Source organism: Zonotrichia albicollis, chromosome 6, assembly GCF_047830755.1.
Source record: "Zonotrichia albicollis isolate bZonAlb1 chromosome 6, bZonAlb1.hap1, whole genome shotgun sequence".
Lineage (NCBI taxonomy): Eukaryota > Metazoa > Chordata > Aves > Passeriformes > Passerellidae > Zonotrichia > Zonotrichia albicollis.
Genome location: NC_133824.1, coordinates 1,475,536 through 1,498,448, shown reverse-complemented (window position 1 = coordinate 1,498,448; position 22,913 = coordinate 1,475,536). Strand labels below are relative to the sequence as shown.

General features: G+C 39.7%; 1 protein-coding gene across 1 annotated transcript in view; it reads right to left on the bottom strand.

The window, feature by feature from the left end:
* The window catches only part of JAG2 (jagged canonical Notch ligand 2), a 67,559-nt gene that overhangs the window by 24,470 nt on the left and 20,176 nt on the right, over positions 1-22,913 (bottom strand). The window contains exons 3-5 of the mRNA XM_074542246.1: positions 17,192-17,246; positions 10,340-10,594; positions 9,320-9,380 (exon numbers count right to left, since the gene is read on the bottom strand). Coding sequence (XP_074398347.1) covers positions 9,320-9,380; positions 10,340-10,594; positions 17,192-17,246 — 371 coding nt within the window. The remainder of the gene's footprint in view (positions 1-9,319; positions 9,381-10,339; positions 10,595-17,191; positions 17,247-22,913) is intronic.

Here is a 22,913-nt window from a genome sequence, read left to right as displayed (position 1 = left end):
TTTTATGCTCTTTTATACTATTTAAATCAAGTCTTTGGGGGGACAGTGAGAGAAGACAAGGAAGAGAAGTATAAATGAGGAGCCTTGGTTCCTTGTGAATCAATCCCCTTCTACTGTTTCAGTATTCTGGATCAATCCCCAGAGGATCAGAACAAGCTGTGATGGCAGCACAGTATTTAAACCCTTACTGTTTACATTGGAAGTAAGGACTCTAGATGCAGAATCTCTGCAAGACCATTCTTTTCATACAAGTTCTAGAGCTACTTTGAGCTCCTGTCCCAGTACCTGCTCCTGCCCTGAAAAGCTCCAAGATCTCCAAGGAGAGCCTCAGCTGAGAACCCAGCCCAGAGGCCTTGATGCTCCTCTGAGCAGGGCTGGCAGAAGCCTGGAGAACACTCACATTATAGAGGCCTCTTTCTTTGGCTGCAGCAGCAGCAAGAGGAAACAAATACTGCTCTTGCTAAATTTGATCTCTTCCTTCCTCCTCAAGGACAGAAAAATCTTTTCAGAGGATGGTAATAATAAAAAAAGCATTGCAACTTACTTTACTGGCCCCAACCCAAATCTTCATCCATGCCAAACCTGGCACTACCGCCAGTGATTCACCATGACTATCCCAGCCAGAGCCAACTCCCCACCCACATACAACAAGCATTTTCAAGAGCTGAAAGTCTGCATCACAAAGCAAATAATCACAGTAACTCAATTTATTCTCTGTAGCCCATGGATAACAAGTTTCTTTGTTTGACACTGCAGTGGTGCTTAAGAGTGCAAAGAAAAATACAGCCACCTTCTAGAACTTGAAGGCATCTTAAGCACCTACTTGAGTTTGTAGCTATGCTTGGTGACATTAAAACTACTTCAGCAGAAAAAAAGTTGCTGCTTTTTCATGATATTCAACATAGTCAAAGTTTACTGTTAGAGTTACCACCATGCCTGAGGGAAATGATTTCTAGAGGCTAAAAGCAGTCCAAAAGAACACAGTGTTTACAAGTCAAAAGGTTACTATGTGGTAAGCTGATCAGCCTTCAGTTTACAAGGAAGAGTAAATTAAGATTTCCTCCTGAAGAGGAAGTCTGGTCGCATCCTACATTAACAGGTGCTAGAGCAGCGTTAATTCCACTTCCTTCTGAAAAGATTATGCTGATATGGATCTCAGCCCACCCCGAGAGCAAGATGGGATCAATGAAGGTAAACCTACCTAGAAATGGGTATGTTCTATGTCATTTATGGGTATGGATGTGTCATTTATGACAAAAATATCAAGAAAAAAAACAAAGATGAAAATTATTAATGATTTACTATGAGAAGCCCAAATGGCACAAACACAAATTCAACATCATTTAGGAAAAAAAACCCAAAAAATTCAAACCCGAATTCCTTTTCAAGTACCAACTACTTGTGCAAAAGCCAAAAGGAAACAGTCAGTGCAGCTAATAGTGGGCTAAAGTTACTTCTTCCCTGCCCTCCCATCCCAGTCAAGAATCAACTAAATAGCAATTCTAAATTTTTCACATCTGACAAAATAAGAAAGCCAAATATAGAGAATCTATAAGGATTCTCATTGTTCAACAGACAAAGAAAATTCTTATTGGAATCAAGATTCTACTTCCTTTGTCCTTCCCCTCTGCTGACTTCATCAGCTCAAAGTTGTCTTCACAGTCCAGCACATGCAAAACAAAAATCAGACCTGGCTTAATCTTGGCCCTTGCTGGGTTATTAGCAGTACAAAGAAGCTACCATAAATAGATTGTTACAGTTTAGTAACTTCCTGATGGAAGGCTGAAGCACAGGCATCTGCTCCCAGACTAAAGCATCCCCTTGGGTCACAACTAACACAGAGTGTAATTGGGAGAGAACAATTGTTGGTTATCTTGAAACCAACAACTTGGAGAAGAGATCTGGTAGTTCTACCAGATCTGGTAGTTCTACCATTTCAGGATAGAGGACTTTTTACAGTAAATCTCAGTGCATTTAAAGTAGTAAATTTAACATCAGGGAATACTACAAAAGCACTCATCACTACACACAGTTCAAAGTCAGAATTTTGAAAACACAGTTCACAGGCACATGTGTGCTCAGAGAGAGGGGAAAGCGGGGAAAAAAGCATGAAACAGAACATTTGGTGTTTTTATTTTTCCTGGGGTCATTCAAAACCAAAACTTACCAAGTCTAATAGAGAATTTTTCTATAGAAACATGCTTTCTTTATGTTCTTCTGAAAGAGATATAATTAAGGAAAAAGCTGACAGTGGCCTTTGCTTTGAGGAAGTCTGTTATAACAACAACTCTTATTTAGTAAGAGCTAGGTTGAAACTGAACATTTCCAAATCAGATGGAACTAACTAGACAGGAATAACTAGACCTCCTTGGGGGAAAGAGGGGACTACATGACCCTGGAAATGTTGTCCAGGCTCCATAAATTTATGTCAAATCCTACAGTGGCAATTATAGAAGTGATATGGAAAGGTGAAGAGATGTACTCAGATCCTGATGGTCTGTGAACCATGGCCCCTCAGCACCTTGAACGATTAACTGCTCCTTATCCAAAAGGAGGATGCCTCTGCCACCACAGCAGAAAGTCAGGGTGCCCTCACTGGTCAGCTTAAACTCACCTCTTCTGTATTATCTTCATACGTGGTTTATTCTCCTGGTTATTTGAGAGTCCTGATCCTTCTGTGCAGAAAGATCAACTGAGAAACTTTGTATTGCACACCTCATCCAATGACTAATCTATGCTGGTTAACCTTAAAAAAAAACCTCTGGAAATTCTGTTCTACACCTACTTACAGAGCTTTGTCAGCACTTCATGCATAAATACACCTGAACCACCAAACTGAAGTCTATTCCTGAAGTCATTGCAAGAATATGGGGCCTAAAAATAAATTTTAAAAAATCTTAGGGAGGATGTAGGCAATGTGGTTCAAACCATTAAATATCACAGGATACACCTCACTGAAATATTGCTCATCATACAAAGAGTGAAGACAACATCATTGTGAGGTATTCTTACACCTTTTGATAAGCAGACTTTTTGGAAGAAGTCTCTTCCCAATCATGTTTCAAGTGGAAGCTGGGGCCAAAACACTCAATACAGGAAAACAAAGCAAAAACAGTGACATTAAGAGCAGAAGCAAAATGCATCATTCAGGGGTGGGGGAGAAATAGCCCTCTTAAATAGAAAACCACTAAATTTTCTAGTGACGTGAACAGGATGGTGTTGCATAGGCCAGAACAATAGCTTTATATTAGTTATTTACTTAAAATAACCATAAGAAAGTCTGTTTAAACTTTTAGGAGATTACTTGTTGCACAGCAGGCAGCAATATTGCCCAGCTGTTAGATCCTACAATTCTGAGCATCTGGATTCAGTGTTAATAAGCAGTACAGTACTCATTCACTAAAACTTGTCACAGAAACATTTTGCCCACTTTCATACCTTTGAAATAGGCAAGATAATTTTGTGAACAGCAAAGGAAAACATACTCATTAATGAGCTCAAATAATTTAATTACCTGAAAGCTTATCTTTTCCTCTCACCCCCAGCCTTCTTATCACACCAAAAGATACAAACCTTTCCCTACAAACATTTTTCTCCTCTAATAAAGGAAGTTATTGAAAGCTAACAGTCTCACTCCAGTAGTATGTAGAGTTCTGAGAACAAGTTAAAAGAGAGGATGGTTCAAAAGTTTTTAGCCAAAACATTGCTCAGTTAAGTTACAGTTAAGGCTTAGTTAAGGCTCTAAGGGTGTGCCTGTATTTGCATTAGTTCACACCGGGAACATGCTTTTTACGTGAACTGCCTGATCATTCCTGTTGCTGGTGTGTTAGTTCACATCACAGAGCTGTTCTGGAACAAAGGAATTGGATTCCTCTTAGGTTAAACTAAGGTAACATCAGACAATGTATGCCAGGATCACACCCAATGTGCTCCAGCTGCAAACAGGCATTCAGGCCACAAGAACAGACTAGAGAGTCTAAAATTTAAAGTCCTGAAGTGTTTGGAGTGTGATACTGAGTTCTCTGCACTGCTCTGATCTACTGTTCTAGTTCAGCTGCACTCCCCACACTGCTGCAGACACAAGTTCAAGCACTACATGTTTTTACTTCCTGCACACCCACTCACCTCTCCTGGATGCAGATCCACCTTTAGGATATGTTCTATACCCTCCAACCCACTCATGCAGAGCATGCCTCAGTTCCTTGACCAAAAAAGAAGCAAAACATGAGATTCTTTGTGTAACTTAAGGTGTCTTCTTGTGAAAGGCTTGCCAACATTCCCTAAAGGCTCACCAGCAGGACATAAAAAAAATAAAATAATAAAAGCACACTGGTTGTAACAGCAGGCAGGAGAACTCAGCATGAGGAAAGACACAGCAATGGTAAGACTTTTACAAGATCTTGGAAACCTGAAGCTGTGATAGGGTATCTTAGACTAAAGAGGAGACAGGAGATGTCCCAGTCATGGTACCAAGTGCTTTCCTGCAGGGCCAAATAGCAGCCTCACACTTTTTAGGGATCATGGGCAGTGCAGCATTGCTGGAATTGAGCTGGTCAGATGCCAAAGCAGCTAAGCACACTGCTCCAACCAAGTTTTTTTCTAGTTTACTGCTCAGAGCAGCCTGTGAGATTTCTAATAATTCCATTCTGGAACATCTGTGGAATATCCCTGCCTCTTACTTTCTCCCAATTTTTAGAAGCTGGAATTTTATTTCCTTCTTTCTTTCAGCTCGATAGGACCTTTTGCTAGTCCTCTACAGTCTTTCAATAACAATCTGTTTTGAAAAGCCTCACCAGATAATTTTTTACCCAAGAAGGAATTTACAAGAATCCAGATGTTGGGGTTTTTTTAAATAAAAAGTTTAGACAGAGTTCCCCAGCATCAATGTTAAACATGTTATCCACCCAACCATCACAAACCACAAGCGAGACATCAGTGATATTGGATAGCCTCTGAGAAGTCTAAGATTTAACAAAGACTAACTAGAACACTTTTTACACCACCAATACTCCAGGTAGTTGTAACTCATTTTGCAGCTCCAGCTTTTCTGCATCTCTAAAGAAAGTACTCAATAACAGCTGAGCAGGGTGTGTAAAGTGACAGATGAAGGGAGCAAAACCACCTGGGAGATGCCCACAGCCCTTACAGGCACTGCAGGACTGCTGAAGGGGAACACAAGGACTACAAAAGGCATGGCACTGGACAGAAAGCTTGAGAAAACTTTTTCAATGGGGCAAAGGTAAAGTACCTGTTTAAACAAAACCAAACAAACATAAAAGCACCAAAACTGTACAACTAAAATTGTCACAGATAGTTCTAGAACAAGTCAGCTCAAACTCCACAAACCTTAATTTATATTAAAAGTTCTCTTAAAAATAGTACAATTGCTTTGTCCACCTTGCAAGAATTCACATTAGAGTACTATTAATGATCCCATTTCTAATTGATTTCAGTTAGTCTGCACACTCTAAATAAATTTTTCCATCAGTTGTGGAAAGTAAGACTGGCATTTCCCAGGACAAAACACGGCTGAGCAGTGTTAGGGATTCAACTCCTCTTGTTTTGTTTTCAGATGAGAAACCAACATTCAAAGGCAATAAGAAAAGTAGAAAGACTTCTGAAAATACCACATCCTGGCAGGGCTATGACAATGTAAGCCAGATATGAGGCCTATCTGGACCTCAACCAAAGCCATACCACTCTGGATAACAAGGAAGTGAAAGATTGAGCTGTTAAGCCTAGTGACAGCTTATGAGTGGTACCAAACATACCCAGGTCAGCAGTTTTAATCAAGGAAAGAGACTGTCACTGGTGGTTTCTTTACATTCAACTCTGCTAATTTCATGAGGTCATTGAACCCAAGCCAGATATGAGCCATTAGATCAAACTTCATTCTCCTCTAGACAGCTTAATGGGATTTAACAAAGTACTTTAAATGATTCAAAAACATACAAAGAGTACCAGCATCAAGGCTCTGCAATGTTGTGTCTTTGATAATCCCTCCTACTTCTTTGGCCTGGTGAAGTCAATAAAAAACAAAAAGGACTATTTATCCTGCCACTACAGACCAAAGTTTATTGTCTTTCTTTATGCACTGTGGTAAAGATGGTTTGTTTTCTCTTTAGGATAGTGGCATTCTTCCATCCTTGCAACATCAGCTAAGTTGCTTTTGATTTCCTCAAGGATGTATTTTTTCATCTTTATTCAGGAAACTTTTATTTTTGCTGAATTGCCTCTACAATGACAAAAATACAACACCTAGACCCAGCCACACCACAAAATCATTTCCTACATCAGGTCATTTTGAGATTTCTGGTCACCTCTAGTTATTTTCCATTTGACGGAAACAAGGAAGAAATGGAAAAACATTTCAACACTGTAACTGTCAAAGCATATGGGTGCATGAATTTGACCAACAGATAATGCACACCCAGAACCAGTGACACAGCCTCTATTAACAGTCTCAGGTCATTCAGCTACTTCTGATTGTAGTGTAACTTTTAATCCAAGAATTACTCTAAATTACACTGGAACATAAAAGATAGAGGACAGATCTTTTCTTGAGACCTTGGTTGAAGCCTTGGAACCTCTAAGTTAACTCCACACTTATGCAAGTTGAAGATGGAAGCCATTTTCCAGCTTTTCTATTTACTAACACCACTGCAAGTTTTGGCAATGAAGTAGCTTTTGGCACCAGCTGGTTCCCAACTACCTCACACCCATATTTTTTCTCACATTTTCATTTTCTTTCTGAATTAAAAAAGGACATTGTTTTCACCTGTTAAATTACAGTGGCAGCTGTCCAGAAACCAGGATGAAGGAATCTAGATTAAAATTCAATAGCACCAAACATAGCAGTTTCTTTTAAATAACAGCTTCCTTTGTACAGCTGAAGATAAAGGTCATGTCTGTAAGCCTTGTTTATTTTTAGGCCAGCATCATTTTTCTACAGAAAATATTATCCATTTTGGTTAAAAGCAACATTGCCAATATAGTCTAATAACTATGACAGAGTGCAATTTAAAAACACAATTTAAAGCCTGTGTGTGAACACACTCAAGCTACCAAATCACCATTAAAGATATAGCTAAGAACTTTCTGCAATATTACAAAGTGTGGCCACACAGAGAAATGCCATTGCTTTCCTTCAGTTTGCTGATCACAGCTCTGACTTGAGCAGACAGGCATCAAGAAACGAGGTAAACTGCACACAACAATCCACTATTCCTTCCCTCAGTACTTTCTTTCAGGTGAGAGAATCACCCATCACAATAGCAAGATAACTGGACAGAGTTCTTCAGTAGAGCCAAGGTTATTTTTGTGGGCTCAGTTTAGCTGGGTGGGTTGCAAGGGAACACCCGGATTTATAACCCCAGATGCTTCTTCCCATCAGCTCCAGGCTGCAAGGAAAGGCTTTGCCATGTGGGATCACCTATTGACAGCCCCCTTGAAAAGGTAACAGCACATAGGTTTTATATTCCCTTCTTGAAACCTCCCTCCTCCTCTCCAGCTTCTGCCTTCTCACATACAGCTGGTATCACAGAGAAAAGGAACACCAACCCCCATTCAAAAAAAAAAAAAAACAAACCTCAACCAAAGGTACTGCTTTGTATTTGTTTAAATCTGTTTCTTTTACATATTTACTCAAAGACTTCTTGCATTCAAAAAGCAAATATTCACAGGCTCCTAGGATGCTACTTTGACACCTACAGGACACCAGAAACCCTTACATGAATCAAAATTCATTAAAATAGGCTCAAGGGGAACAAATGCATTCTTAGAAGGCTCGAGGGAAGGACTGTTTCTTCTTCAGGCAGAAATGATACTGGTCCAGCTCTCAACAACAATCTCTATTTGTAACAAAAAATGCCCAATAGCAGTAGGAGCACCCAATACTTGAAATCACAAGGAAGATACTTAATTGTCATTTTTCCATATCACTAACTTTATAAAAAAATACTCCTACACAAAAGGGAAGCCATCATTTAAACATCTTCCTTGAAAAAAAAAAACTTAAGCCATTTTTATAGCTTGAGAAGTGAAACCACACACAAACTGAAGCCCTGCACTTGAAATTTGCACTTCTCACTCAGACCAGAGGGCTACAACACAACAAACCTTCCAAGAAGTCAGCAGCATCTGATGCAAGTTTCAGGGCAGTAAGAAACCACTCTGTGCCGCAAGGATTTAAGGTTTGCTTTGTTATCTGCCATCCCCCAGTGTTAAAAACATGAGGTTTTCTGCAGCAGGATGAGACTTGTCTGCATGTCACCTACCACAGTTCATGAACTGGCAGCTCAAGCCCAGCTCAACTCTAAGCCCAGCTAAGCTGGACTATCTGCATCCCATTTCTGCCACTTCTGTGGAGGCTGCAGTAGTCAGAGGGATGAAGCCAAATTGCCTTAAACTGTCACAGCTTGTCACAAAGTGGAATTTGTCAGCTCTCAGGGGTTCTGGCAGCCACAGCTCAGTTTCACATTGTTCCAATCAAGCAGGTTCAACACAGCTCAATCAGGAATCACCATGTGAATCCACCCTTACAATGGTGCATACCACTCTGACCACAAATAAACTCAACAACTTACACAGGATCCCAAACTTGCAAGTGGACCTGTCCCATTTCTTCAACAGCCAGAGTAAAAATAACACCCACTTCCCCTTGACCTACTACATTGAATGCCTGAACCTTCACAGGAAAACAATCAACTGCCCTTGCTATCACAGTCTGCTTCAGCTGCATCACAAAGTTAAGGGAACATTTCACTCTGTTCTCCCACATTTAGGGACCAAAAAAATTTAACCTAGGGGAAAAAGTTTAGGCTGGGGTTGGTACTGTGTCTCTATTATTACCAAAACCCTTTTGTTCTTGGAACAGCAACATTTATATTTTGGTGATCAAAATGTAATTGAGTGCTCTAGGCTGTGAGCATTTGCTCCTCTAACAGTCCAAAGAGCAAGCTTTCCCTTTCCATTTGAGAGCAACAAATACACAGAGATTAAAACTCCCAAAGATTTTTGAAAATAATAATACAAATATTGATTTTCTCATTCAGTAAAGGCACAGTTTTGAACTACATGAAGCAAATCTGTTTAGTCCTATATAGGCAAAAAATAGCATAGCATCACAAAACAGTTCAGAGTATATGCAGTTCTTAGACACAAGACATCTACTTCAAATCCATTTCTATCCATGTTCTTGTACAGAATTTTTGCATTTTAAAGTAGACTTATTGAGAAGTAGCAATATACAATGAGGATACTTGAGAGATCAGTGCCCCCCCCCCCCAAAAAAAAAAGATACTCAAGCATGCAGACTTACTTGCATTCCCCAGGTACACTGCAGCCCCCATGGAGCAAATTACATCCTTGTTTACACACAGCTGTAGATACAAAAAGATTTGGGCATCAGTCTGGGCAGCCAGGTATCCATTAGTGCAGCAGCAATCTGAAGCTCCTCAGGCAGGGCTCCTGTCATTTAGCCTGTCTGTTATGTGTGCAAAGCAGATTGCCTTTGCCATGTTCCAATAGTTGTTCCTCCCAGACTGTTATTTCACAGAACATAGCAGCATTACAGCCAAAAAGCGTTGCAGCAGGAGTGTCAGCACTCAAACTTTTCTGAAATGCAGTTGTTTTTAAAACCTGGTGTAAGACTGGTATTATGCTGGAAATCTCAAACTTTAAGTGATACATGACCTTGAGTTAGCCATAAAAACAGTCCTTCCCATCATTAACAAGCATTTTACTGAAAAGGAACAGAAAACAAAACCAAAAAGCCCTCAGCAGAAAGAAGAGTATGTCAAATAATTTTAGCACTAATTACTGAAGGTAAAATGCAGAGATATTTGATTGAGTGGTACATTAAAAGACAACTACACTTGAATTTCTGCTCCCATTAAGAGCTATCAAAAAACTTTCAGCTTTGCACACTTTACACTTAAAACGGTTTCATTTGCAGAAACAGTGTTATGGGTGCATTGTTACAGCATTGAAGTCTACTGTGCAAGTGATGATATCACTTCAATAAAATCTTACATTAACAGATGTAATGCATCATTTTGCTTTGAAAGAACACCACCACTGAATAAAGTCAATTAGTAAAAGGATGTTTCCCTGAATACTAGATTTGTTCAGGTATATTCACAGCATACATCAGAAGCACTGTATCCTGCGCTCCACTTTTCACTGAGGATGTTTAAATTAAAGATTTGTATTGAAAGGACAAAGCCTGTAAGTCCTAAAATTAATATGCTACAGCACTGACACCACAGAAATACCTACTGCAGTTTACACCTATTCTACATACACCAGGGCTAATCCAAGACAAAACAAACATATTTACCTTGTTTGCATTCTTCTCCCATCCAACCTTCCATGCAGGCTTTGTTTCCATTTTGATCACAAGTGTAGTGACCAACAAAGTCATCTCGAGGGCCACAGAACTTGTTGCACAGAGCACTGTAGTAATTTTCATCACATTTCACCCTTATTTGCACTTCAAAGTGAGCAACAGGACCATTGATCTGCAGGGTCTTCCATCGATCTTCTGGGTTGATCATTCCAGCATGTGCCACTCGCTCTATCAACAAGTTTTCACCTTTTTGGAAAGAAAGGTAAATTCAACAGAGGGTTAAGCTTGACAGCACACAAGGACATATGGAATCCAATCAGAAGTACTCAACTGGTTAAGGGAAAACCAAGCAAAGAAAATGTTAAGATGATAAAGATCTACTGTATAACTGAATTTTCCTTTGCCTTGCAAAGTTCATTACAGGAAGGCCAATTTAAAAAAGTGTCCCAAAGGAAATATTAAAAAACCCTGGAACATAATCCATAGGAAATAGCTTATTTTTCAAGGCAGCCAAACACACCACACCCACATGCTGACAACTAGCAGCTTTATCTTGATCTGAGGCTCTTCTTGCCTCCTTTTTGTTCTTATAAAATTGCAAGATCTGCATAATTTCATAGCTGAGATAAAGTTCTCTGCTGTGTGTTTAATTTAAAAAATAAAGCAAAACACAATATATTAAATTTGCTGCAAAATTACTGAGCATTAGTGAACGCTCCTTTAGGCTTGCATTATATACATAAACTAGCTTGTTCCCATTTTATTATTCACTTTAAAATAAAGGCAAAACGTCTTTAACAACCATGGCATAGAAAGCTAGACAGCTAGTGTCTGACATTTTGAGAAGAAATAAACAAGTGAACCCAGGATTGTCAAGGGCCATTCTCAGCTCTGCATCCTCCTTATCCTCACCCCCAGGGGAACTCCTGATAACTGTGATCCCTGTTGCAGAACACTCTGTGAGCTCCTGCCTTGTCCCCATGGAAAGCAGCAGCTCTGCTACTGCCAGGCTCCACTCACTGAGGCCAAACCTGCACAAAGAATTACACATCCCAGGGGAAAAGAGGATTCTAGGCTGTAACACTACAGAAACTGCCAACACCAAGTATTGCCATTCACATAAATATCCATTTTGTATCTTTATCCATGTAATTCTTTGTATAGAAGCTTCAATAGCAGGAGGTGAGACAATTATAGCCAGTACAATGAAATGACAAAATTGCTTCAGCAAATATTAAGAATAAGCAAAGCTTGGGGATTGAGGTAAAGGCAGACAGTGAGCAACCCCAGTGGCAGGAGTTTTCTAATGGGTTCACCATTCAAATCTGGTACCACCATGCTGTACAGCTTTTCTGGGTGACTGCAAATTGCATCTGGAACTACAAACGCTATTCAAGGATGAGAAAAAGGTACACAAGCTTCACTTGAACATATTAATTTCATACACATTTATGAAATAGCTGTAATATTGCCAGCTTAGAGCTTCAGCACTCATTTTCTTTAAATAAAGACTCTGTAAAGTACATGTTAAAAGAAATGAATAATCAAAAACCTGCACACAGCAAGAGGCTGAGATGATAGTGAGATAAAGCCTGAAGTTCAAATTATTAACAATACAGAACAAGCCAAGCTGGTAGCAAGCAATTCTAAGCTATCACCTTTAACAAAGGCATTTTACCTACTCAGTTGCTTTCTAGAACTCATTAACCTCATATGTTTAGAAAACAAAACCCAAGGAGTGACTGTTTCTCAACCAGAACATTATTGACAGTTTAGAGGAATCCTGTGCATTTCTTAGTAAAGTGTTTTCAGCTGCTCCAATATTAAGAGAAAAAAAATAATTACAGAAGTATCAGGCTCTCCAAAGTATCTTCCCCTCTTGGCATCTTTTCCAAGCTTGCTTCTATAAAAATGTTTCCTCTTGAAATTAAAAAACATTGAACTTAAAAAGAATCCCTTTTAACTAAGCATTGAAAGGTACTCCAGTTTTTAAGACCTCGCAGTACCTCTCTGCTTTATTATTAGAAGTGGTATTGCCATGCATAAGTTGCAAGTCATGCTTGCTTGGACTAGACTGCATGAAACATTTTATGGCTGGCCAAGACACACTGAAGCCTATCCCTCTTCTTTAACTCTCATACCTGTGCAGAAGCTGCTCTGTCATCCAGCAGCACGTGCAAGATAGAAAAGGCTGCCTGCATTTTATTTTTGATCAACAGAATATTTACCACACCAGTCACCACTAAAAGTTGAATTATCAGATAGAATCACAGAATTTTTTAGGTTGGAAAAGACCTTTAAAGCAAATAAAGCCCAACCATTAACCCAGCACTGCTAAGGTCACCACTAAACCATGTCCCCAGGTGCCACATCTACACGTGTTTCAAATACCCACCACCTCCCTGGGCAGATCTCAGCATCCTTTAATAATCTTGTTTTCTTCCATTGACTATGGAGAAACTATAAAGCAAAACATGCTGAACAACTGGATGGTAAAGGAAAATTGAACAAACAGCAAATAGACATTGCAGAGCTGCTTTCCTGCTATAAAAGCAACATAGGCTCCTTATAAACAGCTGCAGCAGCCACTGCTGTGAAAGTGTTTCCTCTAAGTGCATCAGATGGACTGAAGAACAGGTCCTGAGATTAAAGGAGTGGCTCATATAATAAAATTCTTATCAGGCATCTTCAGGCTAATGGAGATTCATCAGACCCAGTTAACTGGAACAAGCATTACAGCTACTGCAAATATACCTATGCAGAACAGACCTCTTGATACCAGGGTTCAAGAACAGGGGAAATAACCCAAGAGTGCTCTTTTTATCTTTTTGAACACTCAAACTTTATCTTCACAAGCTCCTCTGAAAAGGAATGTATTCAGAGCCTTAAGGGTTTTTCCTCAAACTTTTATCAGTGTAAGTAGGGTTTAACAGCCTAAATAAGCAAGCCAGATAATTTATCCTGAGCCACAAAAGGCATGAGGGAAGCAGCTCCAAGTAATTTCATATCTAATACTAAATTCTTAAGTACCAGAGTAAGTATGAGAGTTCTGTTTAACTTCAAATTTAACACTGATCCTAGTAGAAGGTGCATCTTCCAGAGAGATCTGTAAACACAGGGAGGAACGTGTTTGTCAAGGTTTCTCCTTCCTCCCCCACAATACCAGAGCATGTCTGAAGAGATCCAGCCTCTCACACCTAACTGTTTTGATGAGACAAGTTTGCTCCCTGCATCTCACTCTGCCATAGAAGTTCACCTAAGAGGTTCACACTTCTTATTTTAGCTCTCAGTAAAGGCACAACTGAATTTCTCTGGTTATTGGTCAAAAAAGCATCATTCTTTACTCAAATTTACATACACACAAACAGCCCACAAGCAATTTCCTTGATTAACAGGTTTTCTACAAGCCTCTCTAGAAAAGCAGATACTGGTACAGATGTTTGCATAAAAGGAGATAATGCCTAAAAGCTATTTCTTTAATTAATACTCCCAGAGAACCTGATTTTTGGAATAGAAAGCCTTTTCTGAAGAGAATTTAACTGTGCAGTACACAAATAAGAACACTGCCCATCAGCACCCCAACCCTTTGCAGAGGTCAGACATTCCCAACAGGGCTGTACAAAAGGGGATGCTGGCAGTTGTTTGTAAGGGAACACAGTGACATCACATGAACTTCACAGCCAAAGGAGCAGGAGGTGCCCCTCTCAGGAAGCACATTCTCTTCAGCAATATCTTTTGAGCACTATGGACAGATGAGTCTCCTACAGGTTAATGGGAAGGACCAAAGCAACCACTGCATGCCTGCAGCAGACACAAAGTCAAATGGAAAGTTACTTCCCATGTGAAGATGCCAGCTTGCCTTGTCAAGGCAGGGCTGGGTTGGGCATTGCCCAGAGCTCTGCTGAAGTCTGCCAGGTCAAGTGACTTACCTGGAAAGTGGAGCTGCTGTGACAGATGACAGTGAGCAGGCCCTTTGCAGTGACTTTGTATCTAAGCCAGTTTCCTCTCCCCCTCTTCCACCCTCCCAAAGCAAACAAGTGGTAACACTACACTGACACAAGCTTACCCCCGAGCCAACCCTGCTGCACACAGGAGGAGAAAAACACACCAGCAGTTCAGGAATTGGGGGTGAAAGACCCTCTAGGAATTTGTACAGGGGAAACATTTGCTGTGGCAGACTTGCGCTTGAGATGGTACCTCACAGGTCAGCTCTAAGTCCCCCTCCCCTCACTGAGTGCAAGAAGAATGCAGGATGCTTGGACACAGAGAGGGAACAATGACAAATGCTCTAGAACCCTCAAGTTGTTCAGTGAAAGCCTCTCTAGGTTTTAGGGGAGGTTTTTTGTTTGCTTGTTTTCTTGTTTGGGTTTTGTTTATTTTTGCTGTTGCTGTTGTTTTGGTTTTTAATACCCACTTTAGAATCCAAGCTGGAACACAGACCCTACTTTTAACTTTCAGCCTTACTCATCCCCATTAAAGGAAAGCAAAACCTGACTCTAGAACTAATTAATCAGCTTATAAACAGACTCTGGCAATTACTTTGATTAATCTATCTTACAGTAGCAACAGAAGATCCATGTAACCTGATCTCCAGATCAGCACAGCACTCAGGATTGACAGGGAGTTAAGCTTTCCACAGACATTCACTTCACCCCCCCCAGGACCAGATATGGTCTTTTCTCTGGAGGAGCTGCTGTATTCCCTTTCCTCTTCTCTAACACGTGAATTTTTACTGATCTGTGCCTGTTTGGCAGTTGAGTGGTGCTTGCAAAAATACTTCTTTGAATTGAAGCATCTTTGCGTCTCGACAGATTCACAAGGCAAAACCAACTGCCAAGATCCCTCAAAAAAGAGAAAACCTTCAGCATTAAGAAATTCTTCCAAAGAATCCTATATGCAAATATAAATTGAAGCACAGCTAAGAAACATCTCTACCACAAAATCAGAAAATTGACTACAGAAACATTAAACCAAGACAAGCACTTCGCTAGTCTTCTGCCAAATTACAGGCCAAGAAAGTCTTTCTAAATTCACCTGACAAGCCTTCAAGCTTTCAGCTGCAATGCAACTTTGCAGTACCTCTCTCTGGCAGCCTAAATTAAAGGGAAGTTCACTTTCCATCAGCAGTTTCTCATAGAGCTAAACTGTAATCTGACACTTATATACTCTCCCACAGTTCATAGAAACTGTTAATTTAAGGAGATGGCACACTGGGCCTCCAGAAAACACTCTATATCCTGTTGGCCTCAAGTTCAGGGAAAAAAAAAAAAAAAAGAATGCAAGTAAAGAGATTTGTTAGAGCTTGTTAAACTAAAAAGCATAACAAAGACCTAACACAAGCCTGAGATGACTGTCTTCTTATCAAGTGTATTCAAAAGCAATCTGGGGTTTAAAGCTACAGATTTGCAAGAGGATTCCACAAATTCTAAGAAATTAACAGAATAGTTACAGTACTATTATTTATTACAAACCTAAATAAAAAATGAAATCCAGCACTTGAATGCATACAGATTTACAGGATAGGGTGTCTCTATGCTCAGTCCTTTCTACAACATCTCATGAGTTGATTTGCCCTCTGTAACAAGACATGAATATTCTAATATTTGCTGTACTAGCTGTACCTAGATAAATTATTCCCAAGCTGGAAATCATTTAAATTCATTAACACCACATAGTATATTTTAAACAAAGCATTCAAGAGGATTCCTCCAATCTGTTACTATGTAGGATGTCTAAATTTATTCAAGATTTGGGCTTACTCTGCTCAGCACACAAGATCTCATTTTGAATACCACACCCAGCTTTAGGAAGTGCCATTCAAGAAGGCTGTGGACAAACTCAACTGAAGGGCTGCAGCAACATTAATCAGAGATGTAAAGAAAACACAGCCAATAGAAAAAGGCTAAAGGAGCTGCTAAACAAGACAAGTTTAACTCCAACAGAAGAAGGGTCCAGGTAGCAGGTAAACTAAAAATCCATCATTACTGATACAGAATCTGATGATGATTTGGGACATCTATAACCTCTTCACTATCTTAATGCTCAAACACTTACCTTCCCCTACATTGATCCCAACTGAAATGAAACAGTCCATCAATAACCACAATGCAAGCCTGAGGTTCATCTTTATCTTGTAGCCAGAAGCATTGGTTATTTTAGGACATATTTGTAAACCATTTACAAAGAGTAGGTTCAAGGTGGAGTCCTGCTTTAGCAGCATTATGGCAATCGGCACCTTGATATGATTTTGAAATATTTATAAAATAATCTTGCTTTCACTTCAGATCAATAATCCTGCCTTGACAATGAGTATTACCTTGCATTTTCAGTCTGCAAATGCTAAGCTCCAGTACTTGAGAAGAAACAGAGAAGGGATCATACCATTATTTAGAACAATTTCAACAAAAACATGAAGTACTTTTCTTACGGGGAGCAAGAATGTTTAATTGCTCACATGATCATGGAAATTATTGCATACCCTGATCACAAGCAGACTGAGGACAATCTGAAGTGCAACTCTACAGATGATCTTCCTTTTTCTAAAAAAATAAAGGGTCTAGCATGATCTGTAAACATTTTTAGCGCTAATTATCAAGAGTCATTGTAATTACATCCTTTTGTTACAACTGTCCATTCTTTTTCCTATACAGCAATAATTTTTCACAGTTCCTAACCCAATACTCACTGTTCGGATTTGTACATGCCTTTTATTCTGACATCAGCTTTGCCTAGAGCTGATCTGGAGGGATGGCTGATTGCAGCAGGATACAATTTCCCCCCTCCCAGTCTGCACACATACAGCACAGAATAAGCACAAACTCCAAGCTTTACATAAATACTCACCAGCTTTTGTATCATTATCCCAATCCCACGCTTCTAATATTAATGTGAACGACCTCTGAAAAAAAACAAGACACCAATTAGACAGTAATAAAAAACTATTATAACCAGACAAACTGATTTGAAATAAACAGATATTACTGCTACAAGAAAGCCAACTGAAAACAGTTGCAAATTTCACTTCTCTGTTGTCATGTGAAAGCCCTTGAAAGCATCTTCTCAAAAGCATGAAATACAACAGCATTAAACGTTGTGGGACAAGCCATGCTACCAGCAAAACAAAAAAAAATTCCATGCACACACACACACATTGAGGACAGAATTATTATTACTCTCCTCCCACTGCATCTAATTCTCAGCTTTGCTTAGCCACAGAAATGGTCTTCAGAAGGAGCCCTAAAAGGTTTAAATGAAATGAGGTTCTGAACCTTGGGAAACAGCTGGGATATTTAAGACTTAAACAACTGAACCACCTCCCCTAAAATGGAATGAGAGCCATCCTTTAGAAAGCACATGAAGGATAAGTCTGTACCAGATCTGTTTTACAGAGAAACATATCTAAAGAAAAATACACAATTCACCCTGCATCCATCAAAAATTTAGACTTCTCATGAAAGGGTAGTATAAAAAACAGAACTACAAAAGACACAGCAGAAACAATTATTACAGTAAGCACACCTGGCACTGTACTTTTCCCTGAGGAAAGAAAAAAACCATGATTTCAGACAGTTCTTAAATAATTTAGAAAAAACAAGAAGCCTTTACTTCACTAAACCAAGGCTTCAGGCATTTTCCTTGGTTTATGATCAAAAATGTAGGACAGATGCTAATATTCAAATACTAAACTTATTTAGAAAAAAGTTATGCATACAGGTAAATTTTAACTGCTTTGAGTTGAACAAGAATAGGTGTCCAACCGTTCAGCTTTGATAGTTTCCAAGTGCTACAAGTAGCATTGAGAGCCTCACATACATTCAAAATCAAGGAAAAACCACCAAGAACAGAAAAGAGTCATTGCAGCACTATCCTAAAATCCTCCTATACACATCTTCATGCAGAGCCAGGCCCTGATATGTGCACAGTTCACAGCCTAATGATCTATAAATCCACACGGGTATGGGGACATTCAGCCAAGAAACTGCAAGGACCCTCTTTGCAAGAGGATTATGTAAGAATTCAGCCATCTTTCACAGGGGCATTAGGACTATTTTAGTGCTACATCAAGAGATGCGTGTTTTAATTCTGAGATAGCTCTTTATATGCTTTACACACCCCTCAACTCCACACCAAGGAGGGTTGATCATAACACTGAAACCTCCCCATTTTAGAGCAGCAGCAGCAATAGGATCAGTGCAGCACCCCAAGCAGAAGGGCTCTGTTTGAGGTCCTCCATGACTACAGCAGAATCATTCTACTCAGAACTAATGCACTTATTTTCCATTGCTCAGTTGCATTAACATATAAACCACCACTCAGCCTTAGAAAATAAGTCTTTCTACTGTGTTTTAAGCTTCAGACATATACTAGGGAAGATAATTTTACATCACTGAAACAGAAACAGGTTTAGTGGTGATTATTTAGATTAGACTAAAGAAAGGAAGGAGAAAGAGAGCTCAGCAGTGACCATACTGGACAGAGACATACTTGAGCTTGTACTGCCCTTGGAAATCGACAACTGAGAGAGATCAGCTGAGAAAGCAAAGGGCAAAAGAAAGCACAGCTCAACTCCATCCAACTTCTAAAGATAAACATTAGCAGAACATTTTAGTAGCTTCACCCTCCAAATCCCTGCACTCCCCAGTCTCAGCACTTAGGGAAGCAGATAGGATTCTACTGTACTCTGAAAACATGACCTGCAACTCCTCTTCCTAACTGCTACCTGAAAAAAACACCCACACATTGAATAGTTGAAAAAATGAGTTCTATATAAGAAGATGCTATAACATCATCTTCTGGCAACAGCATGTCTCCTTATTTTGTATAAAAATGTACTAATCCAGAATTCTGCAAATCAATGCAAAGTCCAAAGTTATCCACATCTTCCACTTTAAACTACTTACCTTCTAACATATCCCTTCGTTTTCCTGCATTCCATTGATTTGTATTAGAAGTATAGACCAGACTCAAGCGCATCCAGATGTCCATTTACTAATATAAGGGCTGATGTTTCCTACTGCAAATTGGCTGTTACATCTGACTACCCACAAAAGGCAGCAAAAAATTTAAGATGGACTTGGTGTCTTAGGAAACAGACCAGTGATCTATGCTTTCCCATCATAACATTTGAAAGCAGAGTTGTACCTGTGCTCAGGATGCTAAGGAATTTTGATGGGTAAAGAATTTCATGCAATGCACTGTTCCAGCACGATTGTGCTGGACAGTGTGAATGAGGATAAATAAGCATTTTAAGATGCTTAAGACAAGAAATCCCACAGCTCTGCTGGCAAACCTCGTGGTCTAAGTTGGCATAGTCTCTGGAGCAGAAAATACTACTTTACAATCTAATAAAAACTTAATAGCACATTATAAGCAGCTATGGCTCTGGTGCAGAGCTTCTCTCCCAAAATGTGGAGGAGCCCACACAGCTCATGCTGCCTCCTCGTGGCTTTGCAAGCCCCAGGTCCCACAGGCCTAGTCCCCAGAATTTCCTTTGACCATCCTCCCTCTGGTAAAGAGCCACAGCCCATGTGTGATAAGTTTAAAGAACCTACACAGCAAAGAGAAGACAAAGCCTTTTAAATCCTTTCACTTCCCCGTGCCTACTTTTATGGGTGACCAGGCTGGCACTTGGCTGTTCACACATGAGCAAGCATTTGGAGTGTAAGCTTTCAGGAAGACTTGCAGTCACAGTTGCAGGAGATTAGAGATGTTAATCAAATGACATTACACAGTATTGATAGACAAATCTGCATTTACTGGACTGTCAGCTTCAGCTGGGACAGTTTTCAGTTGAGCAACTTCTGCTCTCTGCTGAGTTACACAGCCACCCTTCAAAACCCCCAAACAGACACAGCAAGAATGCAACTGTAAAACTGATTTTTATTATACCTCTAGAGAAGATAGTTAAGGTTACCAACCCAACCTGTCACCCTTCCTCATCTCCAGCTGGCTAATAGCTTGAAAGAGGAATTCCACCCTGTGGTAGTGCAATGGAACATCACATAACTACTGCACCTCAAAAGAGAAAATTGGTCCTTAACCCACTTGTTCAAAAAACTCAGTCTTCCCACTACCACATGTACCAAGTCTTGCACTAGATCTGCTCACGTGTCTTTGAATTTTGCACTTGACTGTAAAACAACAGCTGAAAACTTACAAAAAAAGCATCTGTGTTACTAAATATGTTCATAAAATGCAGCACTGAGAGCTTCCCAGTTATGGCTCAATTATCAGAAACACATTTTACTACCAAAATGATTTATTAGTGGAAATTTCAACATCCATACACTCACCCTATTAACCAGAGTAAGCACTGAAGTTTAATAACACTAATGGATATAAGTTTTAAAGGATATTTTCAGCTTTGCACTGGCCCATACTCATTTTATGAAAACTCTACCATCAGCTGACATTAGTCACATCTGCACTCTTCTACAGCAAGTCTTAACACAGACTAACCAACACAGCCACTGACACCAGCTGCAAGTAACTCCTCTATAGCAGAGACATTGACACCTGACATCTTTCTTAAATTGTGCTTACAGAAATCACCAACTGAACGTGCATTAATTTAGCTCTTGTCCAGAACCTAACAAGTACCTATCAGCAAATATTAAACCCCTCACATCCTCCAGCAGTGTCTTGGCTTTTTGATGTATCTTTAATATGAACAGACTTGCTTGAAAGTTATTTAAGAACATGTTTTCCACAGAGATGTAAGTGTGCTCAAGTTCATGCATAAATCTAACAAAAACCACTACACAAGTATCCTAAAAATGTCCCAAAATCATGAGCCTGACACATAATACACACACACACACACACCACCACACCTTCTGCTTTAACTTGCACACAACTCTTGCTGTAGGCTAATAAAACAGCAGGACATGTATATTCCAGTCTGCTCTGATCTCTACAAAAAGCTTCATGAAACATTATCTGTTGTTCATTTCAACCAGTACTAGCAAAATATTTGGAAAATATTGTTAAAGTGACCATGGCACAGATTTGAGGGGGAGGGGATATGGAACATAACAGCACTGGAAACCGACTTGATTCTACTGACTCTGGTGATTAAGTTTATTTTTTGAAAGAATTAAACACACAACATCATCATTTGTGCTCATCACATTAAAACTCAGAAGATGTTAAAGGCTACGAGTCAGAAGAGCATCAGTGCACTTCTGCAGAGGAGCAGAGCTTATGCAAGAGCCACTCCGTAGGAGTTAACCAAACAGATATGCCAAGTAGCTTGGAAAGATACAAATTAAGTCTGTTGATCCTGGTGATGCTGCCTCAGTTGTGTTTTTTTTTCCTCAGGATTGGTGTTGACACAAGCAACTTCAAAGCATTATTCCTCTGTTTACACTAAACAAAACACTCCCCATACTATCCCAGAGACCTCCTTTCTGGGGAGGGGGAAACAAGACCTGTAATATTGGTTTGGCACTGTCTTTTCATGAACTGTTACTATCACCTTGGTATCTGCAAATCAACATTCAAAAGGTTGACTGGTTTTTTTTCTGGCAAACCAGTCATGTCAGAATTTCCATCCCAAGAGAGATGATCAATCTGATGGCAGCATTTTCAGTCAGGTATAGAACTTAGAGTCTCCAACCCAGAGTCTGAAAAATGCAAAAGGTGAAGCATGAGCTGAAATCAATACATGAAGTTCTCCACATCAATAACATTCTATTGTGACTTTTATGCTAACAGACAAAAAGTTATTAACTTCACGTGAATAAAAGGATTGATTGGATTGTCTACACAGAAAAATGTTTTAAGAATCAGCTATGAAGCAGAAAAAAGTGTTGCTCCTAAACAAATCCCAAGACCACCTTATCTTCCTGATCTGCAGTCACACAGTAAATGCAGGATCTCATCTCCAGTAAATACTGTTTCTTTTCAAACCTCAACCAAGCACAGGAAACATTTGTACTCAAACATTTCAACTGCCCAAACACTGGATAGCATAGTCTTACTGCACTTTAATTTCTGTGACTTCTGGAACAAGCCACCATCAATATTTCTCACAGATAAGTCCATTAAGTCTTGATCAGGACAGTCAATTCTCTCACTTGCTTTCACAAGAAACTTTGAGGCAAGTGAGACAAGCACAGGTCTAAGGGTTTGCCCCCCTCTTTTTTTTTTTTTTTTTTTGTTTCAGCACCTCTCCCCTCCCCCAGGCAGCCTGCTTGCCATGGAAAAAGCTGACTTCAAGGCAAGCATATTCCATTTCCTTCCCCAGGAACTCTGCAGCAAGTTCATACAACTTCCTCATAAATAACCCAGAGGTGGAAAATGAATAAGGAAAAAATGAAGAAAGATTCTGAGATGATCTAGGACTCACAGTCAATCCAAGTCTAAGGGCTGCAGGTCTATCTTTTAGAAATAGACATTATAAAGCCATAATAGGGACCTTTACTGAAGGTCATCCCCATTTGGGGTGAACATGGGGGTTGGGGGGCAGGGACAGGGTAGAGGGCTTTTTCTGAAACTTGAAAGATATTTCAGCCACTGGAATACATATCTTGTATGCAAGAAGCTTGTTTGCTGAATTCAGAGA